The 24,601-nt window shown below is 39.8% G+C and overlaps 2 protein-coding genes across 3 annotated transcripts in view; one reads left to right on the forward strand and one right to left on the reverse strand.

Moving 5' to 3' along the window:
* Nucleotides 1-4,365: 4,365 nt before the first annotated feature.
* Nucleotides 4,366-16,724, forward strand: LOC120558404 (neuronal acetylcholine receptor subunit alpha-2-like). Its single transcript, XM_039799387.1, has 6 exons — nt 4,366-4,666; nt 7,134-7,285; nt 8,514-8,558; nt 8,649-8,758; nt 11,631-13,062; nt 15,844-16,724. The coding sequence occupies exons 1-6, from the start codon at nt 4,615-4,617 to the stop codon at nt 15,967-15,969; spliced, it is 1,917 nt and encodes a 638-aa protein (XP_039655321.1). The 5' UTR covers nt 4,366-4,614; the 3' UTR covers nt 15,970-16,724.
* Nucleotides 16,725-23,793: 7,069 nt separating this feature from the next.
* Nucleotides 23,794-24,601, reverse strand: part of zgpat (zinc finger, CCCH-type with G patch domain) — a 5,932-nt gene continuing 5,124 nt past the window's right edge. The window contains exons 5-6 of one of the 2 annotated variants that reach the window (XM_039800562.1): nt 24,566-24,601; nt 23,794-24,234 (exon numbers count right to left, since the gene is read on the reverse strand). The exon at nt 24,566-24,601 is cut by the window's right edge and continues 376 nt beyond it. In XM_039800562.1, coding sequence (XP_039656496.1) covers nt 24,102-24,234; nt 24,566-24,601 — 169 coding nt within the window. In that variant the 3' untranslated portion in view covers nt 23,794-24,101. The remainder of the gene's footprint in view (nt 24,235-24,565) is intronic. The other variant, XM_039800561.1, reaches the window with a different exon arrangement.

The raw sequence follows: 24,601 nt of genomic DNA on the forward strand, positions 1-24,601 counted from the left end.
ATGCATGTATACCTGCTAACAGGGCTATGTCCATGTAGGACATCATTGTTATCGTTGTTATTGATCACAGAGTAGTGTACCAGCCAACCAGTTGTAAGTTAGGGTTATTTAGGCTAAGATTCTTAAGTAAAAGTTCTGTTCTTTAATGACTGGTGGCTCACAGTTAAAGCAAATCTAAAGAACGGCAAAAAACTCCTCTGGCTAAATTGTTGGTATAAACATAAGAATCTTGAAACATAACTTTCAGTTAGGTTCTTTGCTTTCTGAAAGAGAAAAGTGTCCTAAACCTGGGTCTTGTTTTTGAAGTTTGTCCGAATTATTTCTAATGCTAAATAAACTACACAAACTAGATCTTAAGTAACTAGCAAAGCATCTATTGAAAGAAAAGCAATGCAGTTAAAAACACAACAACTTTGATTTAAGCTTTAGTACTCATAGCGTCAAAATCCTACAAAATCATAAAACTAAATGAGATACTAATACTAAACCTATTTTTCTATTTTATTTTTTTGTTCGTTTTTTTCATACGGTCACATTTTTCAATTTTTAGAATGTGCATTCCATTAGCATCTCATGCAGTACTCATAAGGGGCCAGTATACTCTGTCAGAAGTGCATGTCGAATGGTCCAACTTCGCTTTCCTGACACTGGATTAGGAGGCACTGTGTCCAACCATTTTTGTAATTTTCCAAAACCGGCAATTCGACATTCACACCCACTTTGTCAGCTGTGTAAAGGTGAGAAAGGAGCCAGAGTTTGAACTTCACTCTCTAGCTCTCTTTCTTCATTCTTGACACAACTATTTTTGCCACTTTTCCTGTGAACAACAGAGTGCAACAATATGAATGTCTTCCAGGAGAGACAATCTGAAAATGTCCACTGTTATTCCCATATTTAAACGATATCACGTCTCACCCATCTCTATGATGGCCGGCTTGTCACCCTGCCATTCAGAAAAGCTATAAATACATTTGCTTTTCTGACATGGTCATACAACATGTCTTACTTAGTTCTGATTGAGTATACCCCAGCCCTTACTGTGCTGCTATAAGAATACATTGCACAGCTGCTTATATAGGACATGAATGGTAATATTGAATTGGTCAAAACAGATTCTGAACCAGGATCATTCATTCGCTTCTCTGTGCACAATTTTGTTGGGTTCTTTAAGTCTGTAACACAGAGTCTGGTGGAGATTAGCAGTGAAGTATCAGAAAACTTTTTATTTGATCACACATTCTTTCATTAGGTCTCATTAAACCTATGATGAAAAGTAAGTGCATTGTCTTTTTTTGCAAATGATCCCTTTGGGAACCACTGCTCAGTGGTAGGCATCTTTGTTATAGTAATCATTTATTCAGTGAAAAAAAATGTAACACTGGGTCTTAATACGGTGGAAAGTCATTGTTGTTATTGTTTTAAATGCATTGTGTGGTTGATAAAAGCTTTGGATTACATATTTATACAATAGGCCTATATAAGAATGTATATTAGCAAAATATTTAATATAAATATTAAATAATATACCTCATGCCTTAGCTTTTCAGCTAAGTGTACTGTCGGCCTCGCCTCAATCTAACTTGGCCAAGTTGCCACTCGAACTTGAAGAAATCACACCTGGAACTAGCTACATGTACATCAGTAAAGCTCAGGTGGGACACTGTCTCAAGTCTTGGCATTGAAGTCCCAAGTAATGTTCAAATCCCAAAACTTGATTGTTGAGACTTCAATTATGCAAATATCATTATGTACTCTTCAACAAATGTAAAGCCTCTTTACATTTTTAACAATAAATTATCAATAATAATATTGATAAGTTATTGATGATGATAATAAATTGGCTGAGTAATTTATTTTCCCTGTGCTAGAACAGCAGAGTCAAACAGACTCAATTGTACCAGTCTACCATAGTCCTTAATCCGTTTTCGGATATAAAATAACATGCACAGACTGACACAGCATCAGTATTATATTCCAGAGCATGCTATTTCTTGTGTGGGTACATTGTGTTTCTTCCCCCTCTTGTCTCTCATAACTCTCTGTCTCTCCTGCACTTTCTCCGTGTGAGTAAAGACTTGTGAGAGGATGACGATTTATAATCTAGGTTTGGCAGGGTATCCACTCCTTTCAAGCCCAAGTGGAGTTTTGAGTTGTTGGTGTTGAAAGTGACATTATGTAACTTGTTTACCATAAAATAACAGCTTCAAAATCATTTTGATGCTTCCCTGACTAATGGGAACAATGGTGCCTCTGTCATTCCCATTACACACCCCTAACGCCTGTAACGTTAACTTTGTTGGGCGGGTACAATCTCCCTGGAGAAGTGTTGTAACGCTTTACGGCACTATCACTAATTTTGGTGAAACTGGATCATATTTTATGGAGAACATGTTTTCTTGTTTTACTTCTGATGGACTCTGGCTGCTCTGCTTGATTCTGATTTTCTCGTTAGACAATAGCTGATGGGTTCAGAGATTTCATTTCAGCCAATGCGTTCCGCCTCTTTTCCTCGTTACCATCCCTAGAGCTCTAAAATGTATGCACATAATGGCTTTATACAAACCAGTTGTATTGAAAGGGCTATCAAATGCCAAGACACTGTGCAGCTTACTCTTTTCTGGTGCCAGATGTTTCAACTCTGGAAACTCAGGAATTTGTATGTAGCAGCCACCCACCTCAGCTGCTTACTAACATGGCCACAGAGGGTCAGCAAGTGTGTTTGGGTTGTGACCATCTGAGAGAGGTCAAAATGCTTGCCTTAGGGATCACCGAATCCTTTCTGATTTCAGGACAAGTCAAATTATTAGAGAGGCTGCTTCAAGAGGTGAATATTGCTGGTCCTTATTCTCCCTTAACATTGGAAGAGCGCACAGATGGTCCTCATCAGCTGAGGTGGCCACAGAGGGAGCTTATATGTGTTTATATGTGGGTGTTAGATAATATATGTGTCAGCCACCAGGCTGTAACTGCCGTATGTGTGCACCCTGCCCTTTACTGAAAGTGAAATTTTCCTCTTCCAGTGGCCCCCTGCTGCTGCGTTGTCCCACTTACAAATTCCTGTTGGACTTCTGTCAGCAATCCAACTAAATAATCGTCTATCAAATCTCTGATGGTAAGAATGTACATCTGCGCTGTGGCAACACACCGGTGCGAGGAATCTCTTCATCTGTCAAGTCACTGTTAGTCATCACTGGATCAAGAGAGCAGAGTCTTTGATCAGAAACAAAATCAATGTGTACACTGCGGGGGCTTTTCTCTGTGGGCTCAAAGTGTATTAAAAAGAAGCATATCTCACAAAGACATCTACAGCAGCAGAATATATCTCCGCCTGGACCTCTTTTGTTGGACTAAATCATGTAACACAGTCATAAGTTTCAAAGTGGTTTCTTCCTTAGCCAGTTTCAAGTAAACATGACTTTTGAGAGTCAAGGTTTTATTTAAGTGTCTTCAGTTATTATCTCTTACTTTGTGTCATCAAAACATGACATGTTTGCATTGCTGGGGAAAAGTAAAAAGATGTACAACTGTCTCAATAGATGGCCAGCCTTGGCACTGAGCTCTGCTGACGTATAAAAGCTGTAAAGCATACTGGCAGTGAAGCACAGAGAGGTTGCAAAGAAAGGGAAATCTCTGTCGGTGTGTGAAGCATTATGTGGGAAAAAACAGTGAGAGGGTCAGGGGTGTTTACATAAAAGAGAAAGGAGGGGTGTAAGATGAAGGGAGAAGGGGGGGATTGGAGATTTTATGCTCCTGGGAAACTGGGCAGAGAGGAGATTGAAGAGTATCCAGAGGTTCTATGACTCATTGGCACTTCTACTAGACTGGACTTTGACAGGTATCTACACACTGCACACTCTGCACACACTCTGTAACGCAGCTCACATACAAAGATCTGGTCTGTTTTTTTTTACAAACACATTAACAAACAAACAGCAGTGCTCGTGTATACTGGTAAGAAAATCTCAACAGATATTTTTGAGATAGATTTGTTTGTGTAAGGGAAAGAGAGAATACTGTATATATATTCTCTCTTTGCCACACACACACACACACACACACACACACACACACACACACACACACACACACACACACACACACACACACACACACACACACACAAAAGTTCACTGTTTTTCAAATAAGTGATGGAGAGAGAAAACTGGAACAGGAAGAAAAGCAAATAAGTAGGAGGGAAAGAGAATGCACAGAGAAATGAGGTGTGTTGTGTGTGTGTATGTGTGTGTGAGAGAGGGAGAGAGAGGGAGATGAAGTGAGGAGGCGGAGAGATGAGAGGCGAGGGAGGGAGTAATGTAGACAGGGAGGGTGGAGAAGAGCGGGATAAACCACTTGGATTAAGGATTCCAGCGGAGAGAGGAGGAACTTTCAAGTGTTGGGTCAGGGAAACTAAACTACAGGTCTGTGCTCTTTCAAACGGACACTCAGAAGAGCAACTGAAGAGATGGACAGATGGAACCAGGAGGAACACCAGGCCGGGGCTGATACAGACTAACATGACCTCTCCATCTGGCTATTTAACCTGATCTGAACCTCCTGAAGACTGTTATGGGACGGATGACTGACCATTGGGACTGAAATTGGAGGGAGTTCACTATGGATTTATACAAATGTTTGAGCATACTTGTCTTCAGTCTTCCTCCACAAGGTAATTAATTTACTAATTTCTCATTTTCTTTCTTTCTTTCTTTATAAGGGGCTGTGTGAAATTATTGGGGAGTGAGGAGTGATGGGCTATCATATCAGAAAAGGGTGAGCGGGTTATGTATTTTAAATATTTGCTTGGGGGGAGGCTGGCCTATGCTTATTGAGAGGGTGTTTTAACTTTTATACTCATCACACATTATATGTATTTCATAGATTTTGGGTGAAAATATTGCGGCGCTCAAGTCAATCAGCACCACCAAAGTTGATGCCTGAGCCCGGATCTGTAATAAGTTTAACTGTTGAACAGCTCTTTATACAAAAATAGAGTGGCTGTATTTTCTCTATTTCGTTATGTTAAGTTTTGTTTATGTCATGAATATATTATTTTGAAAGTGACGGAAAGTGTCCAAAGAAAATGTTTTAAAAACGCAGAAGAGGGTTTTGCTTAAAAACAAACAAAAATAAACCTCCCAACCACAATCGTTTATCCGAAGAATCTGACAAGATGACGACCACAATCGCTGACAAAACACACAACCTTCAAGACACAAAAACTTTGTTTTTATTGGACAAGGAGTGAGAAACTGCCTCTGTTGCTTAGTGACCTGGTAACAAGCTCAGTCTGCCTAGTGCCGGAGCAGGACTCATAGAAAGTAATATGTGCTGCTCATACATTACTGGCCTATGACAATACATTGATCAAATTAGGACAGAACTGGGACCAGTAGCTCTGATACATCTAGATAAATAAGCAGGACGAAACAGCAATATCAGCAAATAAACATTACTAGAAATTACATTTGCTTTTTTATTTTATTAACTTTTCTGGATGATTTACATAATTCATTTTATTTTATTCAGGGGAACGTCATGATTTAAAGGAGAAGGAACTGGATATTCTCACAAAAATAGAAAAATGAAAGTCAAGTAAATATATGACAGCCAACTGGAATCAAAGTTCAGGTTTCTCCATGCTAAGTGATTGTTAACATCACAGTCTGCAGGTGCTAATTATAGTGTCCTGTAAACCCCATTATACAGCAGTAAACTCATCCAACAGTTACCTATTTTCTCCTGCACACATTACGGCTCTGACCCACACATTGTCACAGGCATGACACCCTGCGAGCTCCCCCATCTAAACCCATTAGTTGCAAGGCTGCTTTAGAATCTAGTGGAGCGTCCCTCTTTATTGACATAAATACATATTATAATATCAGCTGCCTTTAACAGATATCACTCTGAGCTGATATGATGGAACAAAAGTACCAATGTTGGTTCCTTTCATCTATAAATGTAAAGACATTTCAAGGTTGTTGAGCATCTGGACATGTCAAACACATTCAGGTAGAAAAGGAAGTGAAGATGTGGAGGGAAAAAAAGAAACTATATCCATTTAATAAGATATTGATCCCAAGTCTTTAAAAACAGAGGATGCCAGTTTTCAGGCAACTGAAGGACAGTCCATCAGCTTTGATTGAGTGGGTAGGAAAACCTGAGAGGAAGGCCAGCAGCATGACAACAACACCTGTGTCCCTGTTTTAAGAATACAAGTTAGAACAGCAGAGCATCTTTGTTTAAGATGGATAGATAGATGGATAGCTTATTCACAGAAAGAACAATATATACAATATATAGTGCCAGGCATAATGAAACATCAGTAAGGCTGTGCTGAAACAAAATACAGCCTATGTGCATTGTGCAGGTAATTCAATGACATATCATTTCATCAATGTCCAGAATAGAAAAATGCCTTATTGAATATGGAAAAAAGGATTGGAATACAAAGGACATTGTACTGTACGAGTCTCGGGACGAACCCAGTCTCTTTAATTGTTCCCAGACCTTGTTAGGTCATCCTCACTGCGGGGGAGGGGGTGGGGGGAGTTTTGAGTTGCTCCATCAGAGTGGCCATGGCAGAGAGAGTGAGAGGGAGGGAGGTAAGGATGAGACGTCTCGACAGATCGCTCCATCAGCACGTCTGTTCAGAGACCCAGAGGATGTCCTCAGACTCAGATTCATGCTTCCGCTTTTTCCTTCTCTCATCTCCTCCCCCCTCCTCCCCCCCCATCCCTCAGATACAGTCCTGTGTAACCGTATCCCACCTGTATAATAGAGGTCACCCTCCTTTTAGATTGCAATCTGTACAGTGAATTTTTCAAAGGGGCATAGATCAGCTAAATTCATTATAAATGATTGTATTGTAGATGGTACAAAAAATATTCAGTATTAATAATATGCATTTGAAATCAGGGTTTCTATTTCAAATAAATGTGCAAAAAGAGATACAATTCGAACTGGTTATAAGTCTATAGAATGCCTCTGTCGTAAATGAACACAAAGGAGTAGCAATATTAACTACTCTTACACTGTAAGCAAATGTATTGTTTCAAAATACAAAAAAGACATTTAATGACACATAAGTGCTGAAAAGAATGTGTTGCTAATCTCTGCTTCTTTCCCCTCAGTTTGTTTCCAAGTTGGACCTCGTGCCCACGCTGAAGAGAGGCTGCTCCACGATCTGTTCGTACATTACAATAAGCTCTCCCGGCCTGTGGAAAACACCTCAGACACAGTGCTAGTCCACTTTGGACTGTCTATTGCCCAGCTTATTGATGTGGTGAGTAAAAACTCACAGCATTGTCAAGTTTCACCAATAGCCAACACCGGATATCATTATTAAAATCCAACTGAAATAAAATTGCTTTTTTTTTTTTTTTTACTGCTACAGCATATCTGCTCCAGGCATAATGCTCCGCAGATGGTTACCACAGCCATACAGAAACCTGCTTAAATGACCACCGAGAATAGCTTTTCTGCTAAAGTTTCTGTCTTATCTAACTTACAAACATGAACCCACGTCTCCTCCTGCACCCTAAGCTGGTTGAACGAGCAACCTAACAAACATTCACCGGGGAAAAGTGCACTGTTAATACCAGTTTACAGGCTGAATAGCTAATAAACTGGTCAGCTGCAGCACGGCACGTAAACCTACCTGAAAATATCTCTTTGTTAAGTTTAGATTCTGGTTTGGCCCTCTTTCTGTAGTATGTATTATATTAATTATGATCATAATAACAACCAGCTCAAAGCTTCACCAGGAAAGAAATAAATCTAAATATACAGATCACCTATCAGCGGAAATTAAACCACAACAGAAGAGATTGAATTATTTTCCCAAATTAAATTCAGTTGTCAAGCATGCTATCACTGGCAGTAAAATCCAGACAGAGCTGGTCTCAACAAAATAACATCTCTACTCTCACTTGCCTCTTGTCTTATCTTCGCATAACAGACACAAATTATGTTGCAGGGTTTCTGTTGGCTTAAGGTAAAACTGTTTAATAACCCCTCTAACTGCCATTCAGTGCAGCTTTAAGATTGAATAAGTGCAGCCTGCATTGTTACTGGGATGATTCTCCAGGTTTTTGTCACACAATTAGGTGGCAGTGCTTGCTTCACATGCCTAGTAGTGAGAGTCAGCTCTTGGTGAAGTTGTCTTCTCCTACAGTGTGTTTTCACTGACTGTTGTGTCTTAGATGTTGCAGCGAAAGAGCTGGAGATAGCAGCTTGCCAGCAGTGGCAGCAAAGCAATAGAAGACACCGTACAGTGAGGGTGTTTTTGCATGAAGCACTGCCTTAAGTTTTTTTTTTTTCTGGTGTATTACACAACTAATCAGTCTTTATGAATGGAGGGTATGTATGTGGATTTGAAACTGATACATGAAATATCTTTATTATGAGATGTTCAAAGAAATTCTACCTATATGGTCATGAATACTGACATACAATTCATTTGAAAGGAGATGCATGTCACAGTAATTTCTCTTCTGTTTACATGAAATCAGGATGAGAAGAACCAGATGATGACCACAAACGTCTGGGTCAAGCAAGTATGTCATAATGAGAGATAAAAACACATGCTAAAGATTCAGTTGTATATAAAGCTACAGAATATAAATATGATCAATGATTTCCTACAGGAATGGAATGATTACAAACTCCGCTGGAACCCGGAAGAATACGAAAATGTAACTTCCATCCGTATTCCCTCAGAGATCATCTGGAGGCCCGACATCGTCCTCTACAACAAGTGAGGATCTGTGTCAATGCAGTAGCTTGTTTTCATGTGAAGAAATTTAGAGAGTTTCTGGGATCCCATATTGTCCAAAAGGTCCCATATTGTAAAAAGTGAGCTTTCCTTGTCCTTTTTCATTATGAAGCAGGTCGAGGTGCTATATAAATACTGTGAAAGTATGAAAACGCTCAATCCACAGAGAATTGCACACAGCCCGTATTCAGAAACTGTTCCTTTAAACAAGCCGGCAGGACTTCCGTACTGTTGTGGTGTCACAATTACACTATAGGTAGAAAGTGCTACAGTCATTCCGAGAGCGCATTATGCGGAAGACCCGGTAAGGCTAACTAATCAGAGCAGACTGGGCTTTTTCGGGAAGCAGACTTAAAGAACAGGTGCTAAAATGGAGCGTTTCAGACAGAGAAACAGAGACAGACTGTATGAGAAAAATTATGGTTTTTTTTTAACATTAAAGCATGTAAACATGTTCTGGTAGAAACCCAAAATAAAAGTATGAACCTGAAAATGAGCATAATGGCACCTTTAAATGTTGCCACATTAAAGGCAAAAATAATCACATAGCAACTAATGATTTAATTTCAACAGACGGTATGACTGGAGGGAAAACATGAAGATTCTGTTGCTGTGCCAAACATCTTGTCCTGTGCCAATGTCATAAAGTAATTTAGCTAAAATAAATGTGAACGAGGTCAGCCATAATGGATGTGGTTACAAACAACGCTCGACACATCGTACAAAGCAATACATTACGCTGGGAATTAGAAGATGAAATGTAATTGGGTGTGTTTTTAAGGGCTTCAGATAAGATGCATCCAGTCGACCTGTATTTATTTAACTCTAAATAAGGCAAATCAGCTAATATAAAAACTGTATCAGAAACAGACATTAAATAAATAAAACTATCACATTCAAGTCATTATACAAACATCATTTTGCTTCCTCGTGATGAAATATCTGAGTTTTACATCAGACACTGACTAAAACAATAAAATTACATGAAATAAATAAATATGCATTTAAAGATAGAAACAAAGAAAATAGGTATTTTTATCCTAAATTTGTGCGTTACGTGCTTTACTTTCTTAGGCTTGTAAAGACTTGAGCAGCAGAGTTCAGAGTGAGCTGTATATGTCTGATTTCTGAACCTACTGAAGATGTAGACTAGAGATTTCGACATTAATTCTTTAATTATTGCTATATTATTATGTTGGTAAAAGGCTGATGTTGTTGATGTCTTGATGTGATTGATTTAGATCTTAAATCTATGACTACACCAAAATATCTGACTTAGGTTGACTTTATTGTAGTCTCGCATTGCCAGACCTTCCACTATAGCGCTGCAAAGGAGGGTCTGGCAGCATTCCAGAATGGGAAAAAAACGTGCTCTGGTTTATTGCGTAGGTTGTAAATTGTAAATATTAACAGTCCATGATTTATTGGCATTTCTTTAACCAATAACAATCGTCTTGGGCGCATGCAGGTACGGTGCCTCTGCAAAATAGCCTCGGGAAGGAACTTGTTTTGGTGGAACATGTGTACGTTCAAAGGTTGTTTTAGTCGTGCAACAGAAAACTCAGATTCAACAGATAGTCTAGCTATCTCGATTTACCCTGCAGAGATCTGCCAACACAAAGAAAGCGGAAGGTGACGGACATCCAGCCATAATAAGGGACATCCGGCGAAATTTTCAGCCACCGGAGCAATCACGGAAATGAGAGGTCATCGATATAGACTAACTTTAATGTAATACTTGATCAGACAACATGCATTGGCCCTTCAATGTTCTTTACTAGGTCAAAACATAGGCTTACATTTGGCAACAAGGAAGGAATACAGAGGGCTATGGCAGAACTGATCAGATACAGGCAGAACAGAATGATGGCAACATTGACAATCTAACACAGTGACTGATGGATAATCTGGATATGTACTGAAGCTAATTGCAACAAGGTGGACAGATGACTCGGTCAGACGATGACCTGAGGCAGGAAGTAATGGGTGGGGTTCTGGTGTGTCATGGCAGGGCTGGAACGATGAGAGAATTTCAACAAAGATTAATCAGATTATGAAGGCAGGAGATGAGAGAGAGGAGGATGGGGAAGCTGTCGCCATGACAGTTTTTAGAGATTAGATCACTGACTTCCAGTATTTCTTCTTTGGCACCAAAAATAATTTATTTTGCCAAATTTCCCATTCATTTTATTTTTATTTACCCAACACTGGACATGCAATCTTTTATTTGCTTGATTATATAGACATGTAAATGTGAGTGTCATTGGTATACATATATTACCAAATATTATGTAGCGAGTGAGTAAAATAAGAGAAAAGAAACAAAACCTTTGAATCATACTAAATAATTCCCCAATTATGTTCACCTACTGACATAGTTATTGTTTAAAGAATATCAGTGATGTAAAATTTAGCATTTTGTATCCACTTGTCAGACTTTATAAAAAGGCCCTCATTTGTTCAGCCAGACATTCAAATAAAATAGCTTCTAGCTTGTATTTACAGGAAGTCAATGCTTGTTACAAGAACTATTTAATAACTGCAATACTAAAATTTTGCTTAGTGCTAAATTATGTTTCTTTTTTGTGAGTGGTTAAAAACAGTCAACTTACAAAAGACCGAACTCCGTCCATTGAAGAGAACCATGAGATGTGGTCAAAAACAAGAACATTTGTATCTAAGAATCAAGGTTCACTCTACCAAAATTAAGATTTTTGTGATCTAAAAAAGTATTGCTTGAAGAATTTGGTATTGTAATGCAATTCTTGATGAAGGTAAAAATGTAAAGTACATTTTATTCTCCCCCCATCCACCCAACTTTTCTCCCCTCTTATATCCCTTTCTTTATGTGCAGCGCTGATGGCGACTTTGCGGTAACTCACCTCACTAAGGCCCATCTGTTCTATGACGGTCAGATAAAATGGATGCCACCGGCCATTTACAAGTCTTCATGCAGCATAGATGTCACCTTTTTTCCTTTTGACCAGCAAAGCTGCAAGATGAAGTTTGGCTCGTGGACCTATGACCGCGCCAAAATTGATCTGATCAGCATGGCCAGTGATGTGGACCAGATGGACTACTGGGAGAGCGGCGAGTGGGTCATTGTCAATGCTGTGGGCAAGTACAATACCAAAAAGTACGAGTGCTGCACAGAGATCTACTCAGACATCACTTACTACTTCATCATCCGGAGGCTTCCGTTGTTTTACACCATTAACCTTATCATCCCCTGTCTTCTTATCTCCTGTTTGACTGTGTTGGTGTTTTATTTGCCATCGCAATGTGGAGAGAAGATCACCTTGTGTATCTCAGTGTTACTGTCCCTAACAGTATTCCTCCTGCTGATCACAGAGATTATACCGTCTACATCACTGGTTATTCCACTGATTGGTGAATATCTGCTGTTCACCATGGTCTTTGTCACACTCTCCATCATAATTACTGTCTTTGTGCTGAACGTACATCACCGATCACCACAAACCCATGGCATGCCTCACTGGGTGCGGAGAGTATTTTTGGACATGGTGCCTCGAGTCCTCTTCATGAAGCGTCCGCCAGGCACAGCCAAGCAGAACTGCAAAAAGCTTATCGAGATGATGCACCGTCCTACCACCATATCTGCAACAGGCAACTCACAAGCCTTTTGGACAGGGTTAGAGACAGGGTTGAGACAGATGGGGCAGGTAGAGAATACACTCCCAAAGACTCCATCTGACAGTCCAAGCATCCTTGTCTGCTCACCTTCTCCACTCTCTTCCCCTCTTGAGAACCACAACGAGGATGATCTAAAGGCCAACATTTTCTGCCGGTCTGGATCCGGTCAGTATTCTGTTCTCTCTGAGAAACAGTCCCTACGGGCCCACAACTCTGCAGCCTCATCTTCTTCCCAACTGTCCTTGGCCCCAACATTGCCACTGGGCCCACTCTGCAGCCTATCCACGGAAGAACCAATTACAATGGCCCCAAATGGCCGATCTATCAGCGTAGAGCAAATGTGTGACCAACAGAAGGAGCTTCCTCAGAGAGCTGGGCCTCGGTGTCGCTCCAGCAGCTTCCAGTACTGCTGTCTGCATGATGAAGGGCCTGGGCTCATGACAATTGCAGGGTGGGTGAAGAAACAAAGCCCTACAGATCACTTAGCAGAAACCCTCACAGTAGAGTCCACTAAAGACCAGAATACCCAACAGGGCACCTTGGTTTCAACTATTTCCCCAGCTATGCAACGGGCCATAGAAGGAGTTCAGTACGTCGCTGATCATCTCAGGGCCGAGGATGCAGATTTTTCAGTGAGTTGAAACCATATTTATTTAAGTAATCAGTAAAGCCTTGGTAATGACATTATAGTTTCTAAATGTTTACATAGCGCTGATATTTGATAAAAAATCTAAAGAGAGCTCCTTATAACTCAAACATTCAACTCATTTGTCAGATTCAATAGTTTTGGACACAAGTGCAATTCTCTCAGCACATGTAATAGGGCTGTGACCTGAAATTTGAGCTACTATGTATTTAATGAGGAAAAAACTAAATATTCAATCTGTAATCACCTGTGCAAATATAAAATTCTTAGTGCATAAGCGCAACAGGCCATGCCTTATAATCCAACCACGTTTACCGAAATTGTTATAAAACGTGCTTTCATTATATACATAAGTTTCCGAGAGCAAATCACCATCAGACAAGGGACAATTTACTGAGACTTTACCTCATGTTGCCTGTTCATGTGTCATACTGCATGGTCTTTAGTTTTGACAGTGTCAAAAAATTACATAACTCATATTTATCACTTTGAAATACATCAGTAAAAATGTATTTTGATTAGGAAACTGCTACGCAGCAAAAAGCTTTTAAAGTGTCTATATGTAACTTTGAGTTTGTGTTGATTTCATTTTCCCCTTTGGACAAAAGTGATAGTGTTTTTACCACACTTGTCGTAAAGGTCTAGGAGTTAGCGTTACGGGGAGGTCATATAGTTGTGATGAATGTTTTGCTCAGACAGAAAATCATTCATTTAAATAAGAGAACAGATTACAGATGCATCGTTGCATTTCAAGTGTTGCATACGGTAACTTAGCCTACTTTGGATGTACTGTGAGCTAAAGCGGATATCACTGTGTCAGGAGCCAAAGCATTAAGAGTTTGTTGTAGCAACCAACGTAATAATAACTTAGATTTATATAGCGCATTTCATGAAACCCAAGGAGGCTTTACACAAGTAACGTTACAGGGGGGACAAGTGAAAAGAGAGCAGCAGGCCAACACGGACTAAAAGGAATAAACGTCTGGGCTAAATGGAAGAGGGACGTAATATAATGTTGGCTACTGGCGTACAACCACATTGTGCAATCTAAAGTTTTTTCTAAATTAAATTGATATATGACATACCTGATGGCCAATTCGGGGTTGGTTTTGAATAATTTACAATCCCGTCATTGTCTCCATCTGTTGAAAGCCCGACCGAGTGTGACTCGGATTTTGCCCATTGTCTTTCACTTTCCCTTTTAGCTTGTATTTGTTCTTTGTTTAATGTCCTTCTCTTCTGTGATGGCCCTGCCACAGTATCAGCCATAACTACAGCAGAGAACTTCTAAAATAAAATAAAAAATATAATTGGACCTATATAAAGAAATCTCCTGGTACCCTTTACCTGGCTGGATACACTAACAGAAGCTTTTCCAGTGTTATGCCGAAATCTGTGACCCATCAGAATGTGTGTTCTGTAGCGCCGCCTATTGCCATAAATCACTTTGTCACTTTGTGGGAAAAATCGGACCTGGGCAGAGGAATTAATAAAAACTATATAAAAATAACGTTCTTTTCACTGTTAGTCACGTTTGCTGTTACAGGTCATTCATGATCGTCAGATGGAAAATTACAGTTTCAGAAACATTTAAAAGTTACATATAGTCACTTTAAAGCTGCTGTAGGTAAGATTATGAAGATCCAGGACTTTGCCAACAAATTTGAACATCGACAACTTCTCAGTCCCTCCCCCCTTTCTGCTGCAGCCCAAACCGTCTCCTAAGCCCCTCCCACACAACGGAGTTTGACAGAACTGCTAGGCAATCAGACAACATGTTCAATAACACAATGTTTACTCACCAACCGTAAAACGATGCTAACTAGCAGGCTAGCATTAGCCATTTCAGCATCATATCAGACCGACCATTGTGCAAACGTTACTATTGTCCTCACCAACATAGCTTTGTGGACTTTTGACTACTAATAACCAAGTGAAAGATAAATCATTTATGGTAATTATGTTACCTGTCGAGAAGAAATGTGGCTACATCTGCATCGTTCTTCAGATCTTTAAAATCCCGGAGCTCACGCCACCTCTGAAAAGCCACTCCAATATTCACCCGAGTTTAGGGAAACCTTTCTGCAGGTCGTGCACAGGGAGGGGGGAGGGGAGAACGCTCTTATATGTGTGTGCGTGCATGAGCAGTGATTGACAGGCAGATAAACACCCCCTGTGGCCCTGATTGGAGAATATCGACCGGGAGCGGTGGAATTTTGCCAATCGCACTACAGGCTGTAGGTGGTGCCAGAGGAGCTGGATTTTTTTATATTACATAATTCATGCAGTTCTACTGGAACATAGGGTCAGTTTCAGCAAATATGACAGAAAGTTAGTTTTATAAGACTTACCTACTGCATCTTTAAGTATACAGTACTGATCTAGTGTTAATTGTTAAGTCGCTGGCAAAACAAAAATGAATGAGGTCTTGGTAGAATAGGAGGAGAAGGTTGTAAAATGTGTACAATTATTAAAAAAATATAACTATGCAAAATGTTATTGCATTTATTGACACCAGTCATGGTCAACACTGCAATGCTCGTTCTGTCTGTAGCCTGAAAGGCCAATGGGACCTCCGTAATTTGACCTTGAATTTTTTATAAGAGAGACAAGCAAGAATTGATTGACATTTAGGAGAAAGCTGCCTGATAATGAAAAAATCAGCCATTCGAGAGAAATCAATCAATGGTGAAAACTGACAGCTTGTAAAAAGAAAGGTGCTATTACATTTGGAATGTCCCTCTCTTCTGTGTCTCTTCTCTGCTAGGTGAAAGAGGATTGGAAGTATGTGGCCATGGTCATTGACAGGATATTCCTCTGGATGTTTGTACTGGTCTGCATACTGGGATCTGTGGGACTCTTTCTTCCTCCTTGGCTGGCTGGAATGATCTAGAATCTCACCATTGAAGGACACCGTCCACTAACACTGAAAGGAAGACACACTGTCTCATCTTGTACAAAAAAAAGTTGTTCATTTATCTTTTCATTTTTCTAAGGAAGTACAAGTCACACTCCTTGAGGTTATCAAAAGGTTACTCACGGAGAAACAAGATAAAATATCTCTCGTTGATTCCAGTGGGCATATAAATTCTTTATGAGGGCAAAAGGCCAACAGCGAAAATATCTCTTCACACCACTCCATTTTGACATTGAGCCGTATAGCTCATGCTGTCACCTTCATAAAATAAAACCGAAGAAGAAGAAGAAGAAGAAAGTTTGACCAATTTACAACTGCAGAAAACAACACAAAAAAATACTCTTTTTTTCTGACAATGTAACATGTTTAGAAGACTGTATAAGGTTGGTTTTGAGTTAAAATTGTAACATTCCAACTACAATTTCAATGTTATAGTATCGTTACAGTGTGTGTGTGAATGTGTATTCAGGTGTGACGCTTTTTTTTCCAATAGTCACTGCTTGGTAAATAGAAATACAGCTGTGTGATTTTCAAAGTATTTAAATAAACGCATCTATTCAATATTTCTTTGTCCAGTCATGGATAGCTCTTCCCCCCCCTTAACCCCAAAAAAGGCATGGGCACATTTTTTTCTATTGCTTGATAAATCAGTAGAATAGGAGTGGAATGTTTTGGGGTTATTTTCGTCAAGCATGATTTTCAAGCCTATAATCATTCGTTTAGGCGTTGATATTTAAAGTTCATATCAATAAATAACTGTCACATTATCTTTTGGAGACATTTGTATTAATAAAAACCAGCCTCTACTCTCTCATTTTACACTGTGTACCATGCAATCAGATTTGACCGGAAATCGAATGTCTTTTATAGTGCTAAAAAAACTGTTCTTGATGTAGGTTTCAGGCTGTGGCAGATAGTGGAAGCAGAGAAATGCTGATGATGAAGTCACTTCTGAATATTTTTAACAAAAGAGAACCATATCTACAGCTATGCCAGAGAACAAAGAAGTGTTTATGGATTCAGGGTTTTGTGTACTTGTACTTTTTTGAGCATTCTAAAAAACTGGTAATTTTACTTTTACTTAAAAGCTGTGGTAGGCAGTATATTTTTGGCATTGTTGGGCAAAAAGTCCATAAAAACCTTTCAGCATATTGTAATTAAAGTTGTCTGAGAGAAAACTAGACTTCTGCACCTCCTCTTGTCTCTTTTTTCAGGCTTTAGAAAATCTAGCCTGTGGTGGGAGACTTTGGCCAATCACAGGTCAATCCAGAGAGAGAGCGTTCCTATTCGCTGTTCTACACGTGCAGGGGAGAAGGAGAGCTGCAGGAAGAGGTCTCCCTCTGCAGTACTTGAAATTCTGGCTTTTCTTTTTTGCTTTCTACCTACTGCAGCTTTTTTTGATCACAAGTAGGCATATTGTACCTTGCTTCATTTCAAGTCAAACCTGTTACAGAATTTAAAAAAAAAAGTCATATGATACAGTCCTGATAAACTGTGTGAACAGTAGAAACAGAAGAATGGAGATAAATCAGCAGCTGCAGCACAGAAGCAGCTGGTGTGTTGCTTGCAGAACCCCAGAGCTCCATTTGCCCAGAGAGGTGACCCAAATCACTTAGTTGACATGCTAGAAGATATGCATGTTGTAAATGTTTAAGTTCACCGGCCGAGTGTCAGGGAGTGCGAGAGGTGCGAAACAGCGGTTGCACCGGGGCCGGGGCTAGAAAAGATGATGTCATTATGGGTCATTGTTGGCATTATTGTACCTGGGCATCGTTTAAAAAAAAGTTACCTCAATAAATTCCTGATTCACTGCACCACCCTTCATGCATGCTCAGTGACCCGAATCAAACCCACACACATCAGGCGCACGCTGGGTCTGGCAAAATGCTAAAAATACTAATGATGGATCTTCCAACGGTGACTCCTGTGTTCACTTAGGAACTTTTACCTTTAGTGAGGTGTGTCTGCTGTTTTTGACAATAATCCCCATTGTGAATGCAGAACCTCATTCAAAAAGGTTTTGGATTTGAAAAACGCAGTGAGACAGAGGCTGAGTGGACTGGTTACAGTGGGACAGAGGCTGAGAGGAGTGGTTATAGTGGGAATAGTCGCGTATTGCCAGACCTTCCACCACAGTGCTGCGGAGGAGACCACACAGAATTCCGGGATGGGAGAAAAACGTGCTCTGGTTTATTGGCATTTCTTTAAACCAATAACAATAGTCTTGGGTGGTGCTAAGCGCCAGACGGAGCCACGATGCCGCTGCAAAATAGCCTCGGGAAGGAACTTATTTTGGTGGAACGTGTGTACATTCAAAAGTTGTTTAAGTCGTGCAACAAAGAACTCTGATTCGACAGATAGTCTAGCTAGCTGTCTGGATTTACCCTAGAGATCTGAGCAGTTAACCATAGTCCTCATAAATCGACCAGAGTTTAAAATTACAACACAAAGAAAGCAGAAGGTACCGGACATTCGGCGGAATTTCCGGCGGCATTGGAGCAATCCCGGAAGTGGAACGTCGTGGATATAGACTACAGTGGGACAGAGAGGCTGAGTGGACTAACAGTAGCTTCTCTGAATTGTTTATTTATCCACCAAAATCAAAAAGTATTAAATTACTGTTTATAGCAAATGATCAACTCATTTCCACTTTAATCCTGTTCACATATATCTGCATCTCCACCTCAGTAAAACCTCTGATTTAATTAGATTTAAAAACATGTAATGTTACACCTGAATGCCCAAAGAGATGTTGACCTCTGCCAACGAACTATTGTATTTCCACTGGCTCAGCAAAGGACCAACCATTGATCACTATGTAAAAACACTGACAGAAGAAAATTGCAATTAAGCACAATATGGAAAGACAGCACTTTAAACAAGGTGAAATATCTGCATCGTGCTGTGTATTTATTCATTGATTCCAGCACATAATTTGCAGAAGAAAAGCTGACAACAATGAGTACAACAAGCACCGCCTTATAAAAAAGACGAGCTTAGCTAGTCTTTTGTCTGTATGCAAAGATTCATATACAGTATGAACGGATATTAATTTCCATTTGTCCTTCCAGTTTTCTCTGGAAACACAATACAGCAGTATAATGTCAATTGAATTCTGTAATGAGATGAAGATGGTCTTTATGAAACTACAAGCTAATTTCCATTAAATGATAAGACATGCCTTTTCAGCAGGGATTTCATATGCATAATTTCAGTATTATACTTTAGACAAAGGTAAAATACAAATGTGTCCATCAGGTGGTAGAGCTCCATAAAGGTTGGATGCCTCAAGAAAGCAGTGAAAAATGCCAGGCTAGTATACAAAGTTATAAATTACAATTAAATGTAATTTTATTACATTTATCTTGCTGAAAAATTGACCTTCAATGCTAATTTCAATTAAGTGATTGTCTTTGTAGATCCATATGCCAGGGCTTTGATAATTAATTTAGACAAGGAGACGTGCTTTAATTTAATAACTTAGATGCTTGGCACATGATGAACCTGATGGTAATGGTGCTGCAAGCTGCTTCCTGGTAAACTGTTGGGTGATATCTGCCTGTATAGTTTTGGATGTATGCGTTGTATGTATTTAGGTATGTATGTTAAAATGTGTATGCCCAGCTCTAGTCCCCAGCTGACTTTTTGATTTTTCCAGATTTATTTCAAAATTGGAACCCTGTAAACGGGATTTTAATATGTAGATAAGACATAATTTTCACTAGTTGATGAGCCATGTAGAAGACATACTTGTATATTGTAGGGTAGAGGTAGTTGGTCCAACTGTAATATTCTAGTGCAGTAATATAAATAAAAAATTATTTATTTATTTTATTACATTTATATAGCGCTTTATCATAGACACTCAAAGCGCTTTTGGGGGGAGGGGGGGTGGGGACTGCTCTCTAACACCACTAATGTGTAGCACCCAGCTCACCACACATCAGCTAGTTAGGGAGTGAAATGTTAATCTTTCCAACTTGACCCCCCCAAAACATTGTTGGTTAAAACAAGAGAATGCTTGCAATGTCTGCTTTGATGGAAGATGGAGTTTGCTCAGTTGTTATGGAGATCTTTTGACACTGTTGAATGACGCCTGATATGGCTGAACGCCCCAGAAGAAAGTAAGTGGACCTAGACTGGGTAAACCCAGCCCGATCTGCCGGCGATTTGATTTCGCCCTGCAGCTCATGTTAATGTTAAAGCTAATGCTCAATCTTAAAAGATTGAGCTTGGTCTGGTGATAGCCAGACTAAAGTGGACCTTGATATGGGATTGTTTTCTCAAACTTTTTCAAGGTCAAGAATGAACTTGTCTGTCTGTACTTAGGCACAGTGTGCTTTAAGCCACGTGAGCGTGCTAACATCCTAAAGGTTTGTTCCGAACAAGCACAAAGCAATTTTTTTTTGTGAGACTTGATTACATACAAAGTCAATGCAGACGCGAATCGACCGACAAGTTAAAATGTTTCAACTTGAGTGAAAAACTCTTGTGACGCTGTTGTCAAAGCCTATCAGTGTTGAGATTCTCGTGAGCTCACTGAGAATCAGAAATGGAGGACAGACTTATTGTCGACGTCTGTAGACACCCGGAGCTCTAGGACTCAGTCTGTTCTGTACAGAGACAGAACAAAAGATGAGAAGGTTTGGAGAAAAGTGAGCGAATAGGACTACATGGTAAGTTTTGAAAATGTGTACTGTATTTAATACTTGATTCCATCTATCAGTTGTATATTACTATGAACCAAGTTAGCACTAACGTAAATAAAATAAATGGCTACTGAGCTTGCATTTCAACAGATTCAGCTCCATGACAACTGAGTAAACTCAACCATTCCATCCAATTAAAAACAGAGGTGTAAAAAGTACTAGAGACCCAGACTTGAGTAAAAGTACAAGTGCTCTATCAAAAAAGTGACTTGAGTAGAAGTTGAAGTGCTCTTTAAGCACCCCACTTAAGTGGAAGTACTAAAGTATTCAAAAATGTTTGTACTTAAGTATTGCAAATAGATTATTTTAAAATGTACTACTCAAGTACTAAAAGTAAAAGTACAAATATTGTGTTATGTAGTTATTAAAGAAAGCACTCAAATTTTGAATATCATATTGTTGGAGTTTAACTTTTTACTTGGTATTAAGGCAGTCACAAGCTGTACATTGCTGGATATGAAGGAATTTTCTGAAATAAACCCCAAAAGGTACATTAATGTCACAGCTTTTATCTGATATAACAGTTGGTTATTAATCACTTATTAATAAATACTGAAATAAAATGTGTGATGTAGTGGAAGGTTAGCAAGCTAGCAAAATACAGATAAACTAGCAGCTTCACATCACAGGGTCAAACGGTTAACATTCAGGACTCATTGCAGACTGAAACAACTCAGGAATAGCTTCATCTGCTGCAACAATGGCTAAATAGAAATGAGTACAAACTTACATCGTCTCTGACTTCTGAACGGGCAACCGTAATGAAAAGAAACACGACGCGATTATCGTACTTAACTAACGTAGCCGTAACTACACACACTGTAACCTACACAGTCTCCGTAGCGTGAGGCATTCACAACAGTAACGAGTAATGATGCAGCACATAAAAAATGTATCGGAGTAAAAATATTAAACTCATCAAGTAAAAGTGGAAGTAGGAGAAAAAAATAATACTCCAGTAGAGTACAGATACAGCCTTTTAGTACTTAAGTACAGTAGTGAAGTAGTTCTACTTCGTTACTATACAGCTTTGATTAAAAATAGTAAGTCGATCGTGAGCTGCGATTGTTTTGTCAAACTATTTCATGTAGTCTGAAACAGAGAAAAACATGAAAGAATTTAAAGGGTTTACAATTTTCTGAAATTGAAAAAAACTTCCAAAGTGCATCTGACTTGCAATATTCACATGAACTAGAATTTGTCATTGAGGTTGTAAAACAGATAAAAAAATGGAGAATAGTACAAATGCATGCAACTTTCGGACATCCTAGAAATTAGAAAATGCAATCCATGTCAGACTGCAAATTCGTACCACAAGAGACCCAGGTAGAATAACACTATAAAGCTCAAACTAATGCACATATTCATAGGTCATTCCCTGTGGTCTGGCAGCCCTCAGCCAGACAGCCAAATGTGAATTCCTTAGTAAAACATCTGTCAAAGTGGCCTTCCAATCAATTTTTCCATCACATCTCCTTAATCACAAAATCCAGGTTCTGATAAGTGCAGATTAGCAGCAAAAAAAAAACCTAATAGGCCAGTCTGAATCCATACACGAGACAGATGTCCACTGGAGTGTGAAGTGCATACAGACGACCAAGGATGTAGACAACACACCTAGACCTGAACACACACACACACACACACACACACACACACACACAGTTAATCTGCTGTTGGGATGGGCAGCAATACCTTCAGGGACCCGAGGCTCATAAATGGGTTGAAGCACAGAGCCTAAAGGGATCCCATTAAATCAACACACACACTGCATTTTGCCATTTTACCCCAACAATCAGCAATTTTTTGTGTGATCCCTCCAGTCCTCAGCAATCTAAAAGTGCTGCCACTCAACAGATCAGAGTGCGAGCTTCCCTCAGGAGACCGAGTGGAGGGTTCATGAGTTCTGCATGCGCTGCTGCCCTCTGCGCCGCCAGAGTCCACCCAGAGACTTCAGGGAAGGCTTACAAAGTGCACTGTATCTCATGAGGTATTTACTATCTCTTTCCCTTTAGGGTCAAACACGATCGCTGGGACTTGCTGATGGTCACTACATGTCTTTAATGGCCTCAGGTTCTCACTAAACTTAAGCATATTTCTAGTCTGGCTATCACCAGACCAAGCTCAATCTTTTAAGATTGAACATTAGTCTGGGGAGTCTGCTCTGTATTTTCTATTGCACAAGAGGCGTGATCAACGGGCATAGTTCAAATGACTCTGTACGCAATTGGATAGTCCTTCACCCAATCAGACCAACGGTCCGGGTGACGTAGCAGCGACAGCGGTATCAGCGGGTTGCTGCGCTTCGGTGGCCGCCATGTTGAATGTAAACAAGAAGCTGCTTGGTCGCTTCTCTATCGTCATCGTGTTAAACCCACCAATAGCACGCCAGGTGGATAAGCCAGTTTGTGATCGGTCCCCGCAAAATTGTAACGGAAGCAGGATGGATAAATGTACAGGTTTCCAGCCTGAGCTGTAGGGCGAAATCAAATCGCCGGCAGATCGGGCTGGGTTTACCCTGTCTGGCATTTTTAAGTTTGCCTGAATCTTTTGGAAAGCATTTATTGAAAAAGTTGTTTTGTGTGGTTCTTTTTAAATGTTGCTGTTATTATGATGTATCACATTCAGATTAGAAATTGCTCCCTAACGTCACGAATTAAACCTTTCCTTGAGAGTCTGGAGGGCAGCAAGGTAGACGCAGGCACTACCCAACCCACCTACCGCCTACAGACAGTGTGTGTTCGATCTATGAGCAGACAAGCTGCACTACAAATTCATTATTTAATAGAGGGGTCATGGTCGTAGCTTCAAAGAAGCTGTGTATGAGCCGGTAAGAGGCGTGGGTGAATGGAGGGGCTTCACTTCAAAACTGTGTAAAGGTCTCCCAACTCCTGAGGATGTAATTTAAAAATCAGTCAGAAATCCATGTCAAGGTATGCTGCATTAACCATCAGAGCAGCCTCTGGCCAGAATGATTGAAACCTCTCACAGACAAGTATGCACAAAGAACACATTTAAAAGAAAAATGCACAGTAGGTTCTTCAAGCACAGGGTTTTTCGCGCTGATGAAGAAAAATACAATGAGACAAAATGTTCATCACAAATCGAATTTAGTTTGTAACATTATTGTGAACTGTACAATTTGAAGCCAAACAGCTGTTCAAACAAAAAAATCTGCTCAGTCCTTAAAAATAAAATGAGAAGCAGAGAATCTTCAGCAATTGCTGCATTCTCCATATACTGGGCACCACTGCCAGCTCGAATCCATGATGCCGTTGAGAAATAATGCTTTAAAAATTAAACAGAGTTGCAAATAACTGACAACAGGCAAAAGGACAAAAGTTCATTTCAGGCAAGCAGTGCTTCCATTCATCCCCCAAGTCTTTGAGAGAATTGAGCTTAAAACTCAGTCATCTTCTTGTGTGTGTCAGCCTTCCTGTTTTCTCTCTGGATGGACAGCTCCTGGGCCTTCTGCTGGGCCAGCAGCTTGCGGGCCGCTGACAGCTTCTCTTCCAGCTGCTTCACCCTGGAGCTTTGCACACACAAATAACAAATAGATTAGGAAGTGGGGAGAGATAAGTTGGTTTTAGCAGCACTTCCCAGAATAAGTTGGCCACGGAAACAAGTGTCTAACTTCAAATCTTTACACCTTATTTAAACTCCCACAAGCCATCTTGACAGAAACATCTCAGCAACTAGTTCGCTCATATTTTACAACAAATTATAGTTGAGCATTTTTGTACGTATGTATGCGATTGGTTATGTGTCTGTTCTCTCGATAGAGTAGGTTTCATTGGTCAGATTAGACATATGGACATATAGAAATGTACAATATCGAAACATACACGGGAGTCAGTACTGACCTGCCTGTCTGTCTGCCGAGTGACTCAGTCAGTTTC

Source organism: Perca fluviatilis, chromosome 5, assembly GCF_010015445.1.
Source record: "Perca fluviatilis chromosome 5, GENO_Pfluv_1.0, whole genome shotgun sequence".
NCBI lineage: Eukaryota > Metazoa > Chordata > Actinopteri > Perciformes > Percidae > Perca > Perca fluviatilis.

What these genes read in the sequence shown, in the direction of transcription:
- LOC120558404 (XM_039799387.1), top strand. Translation starts at nt 4,615, where the DNA reads ATGGATTTATACAAATGTTTGAGCATACTTGTCTTCAGTCTTCCTCCA. An exon ending in TTGCCCAGCTTATTGATGTG is followed by an intron (nt 7,286 to 8,513) that starts GTGAGTAAAAAC and finishes ACATGAAATCAG; the next exon opens with GATGAGAAGAACCAGATGAT. An exon ending in CCGAGGATGCAGATTTTTCA is followed by an intron (nt 13,063 to 15,843) that starts GTGAGTTGAAAC and finishes CTTCTCTGCTAG; the next exon opens with GTGAAAGAGGATTGGAAGTA.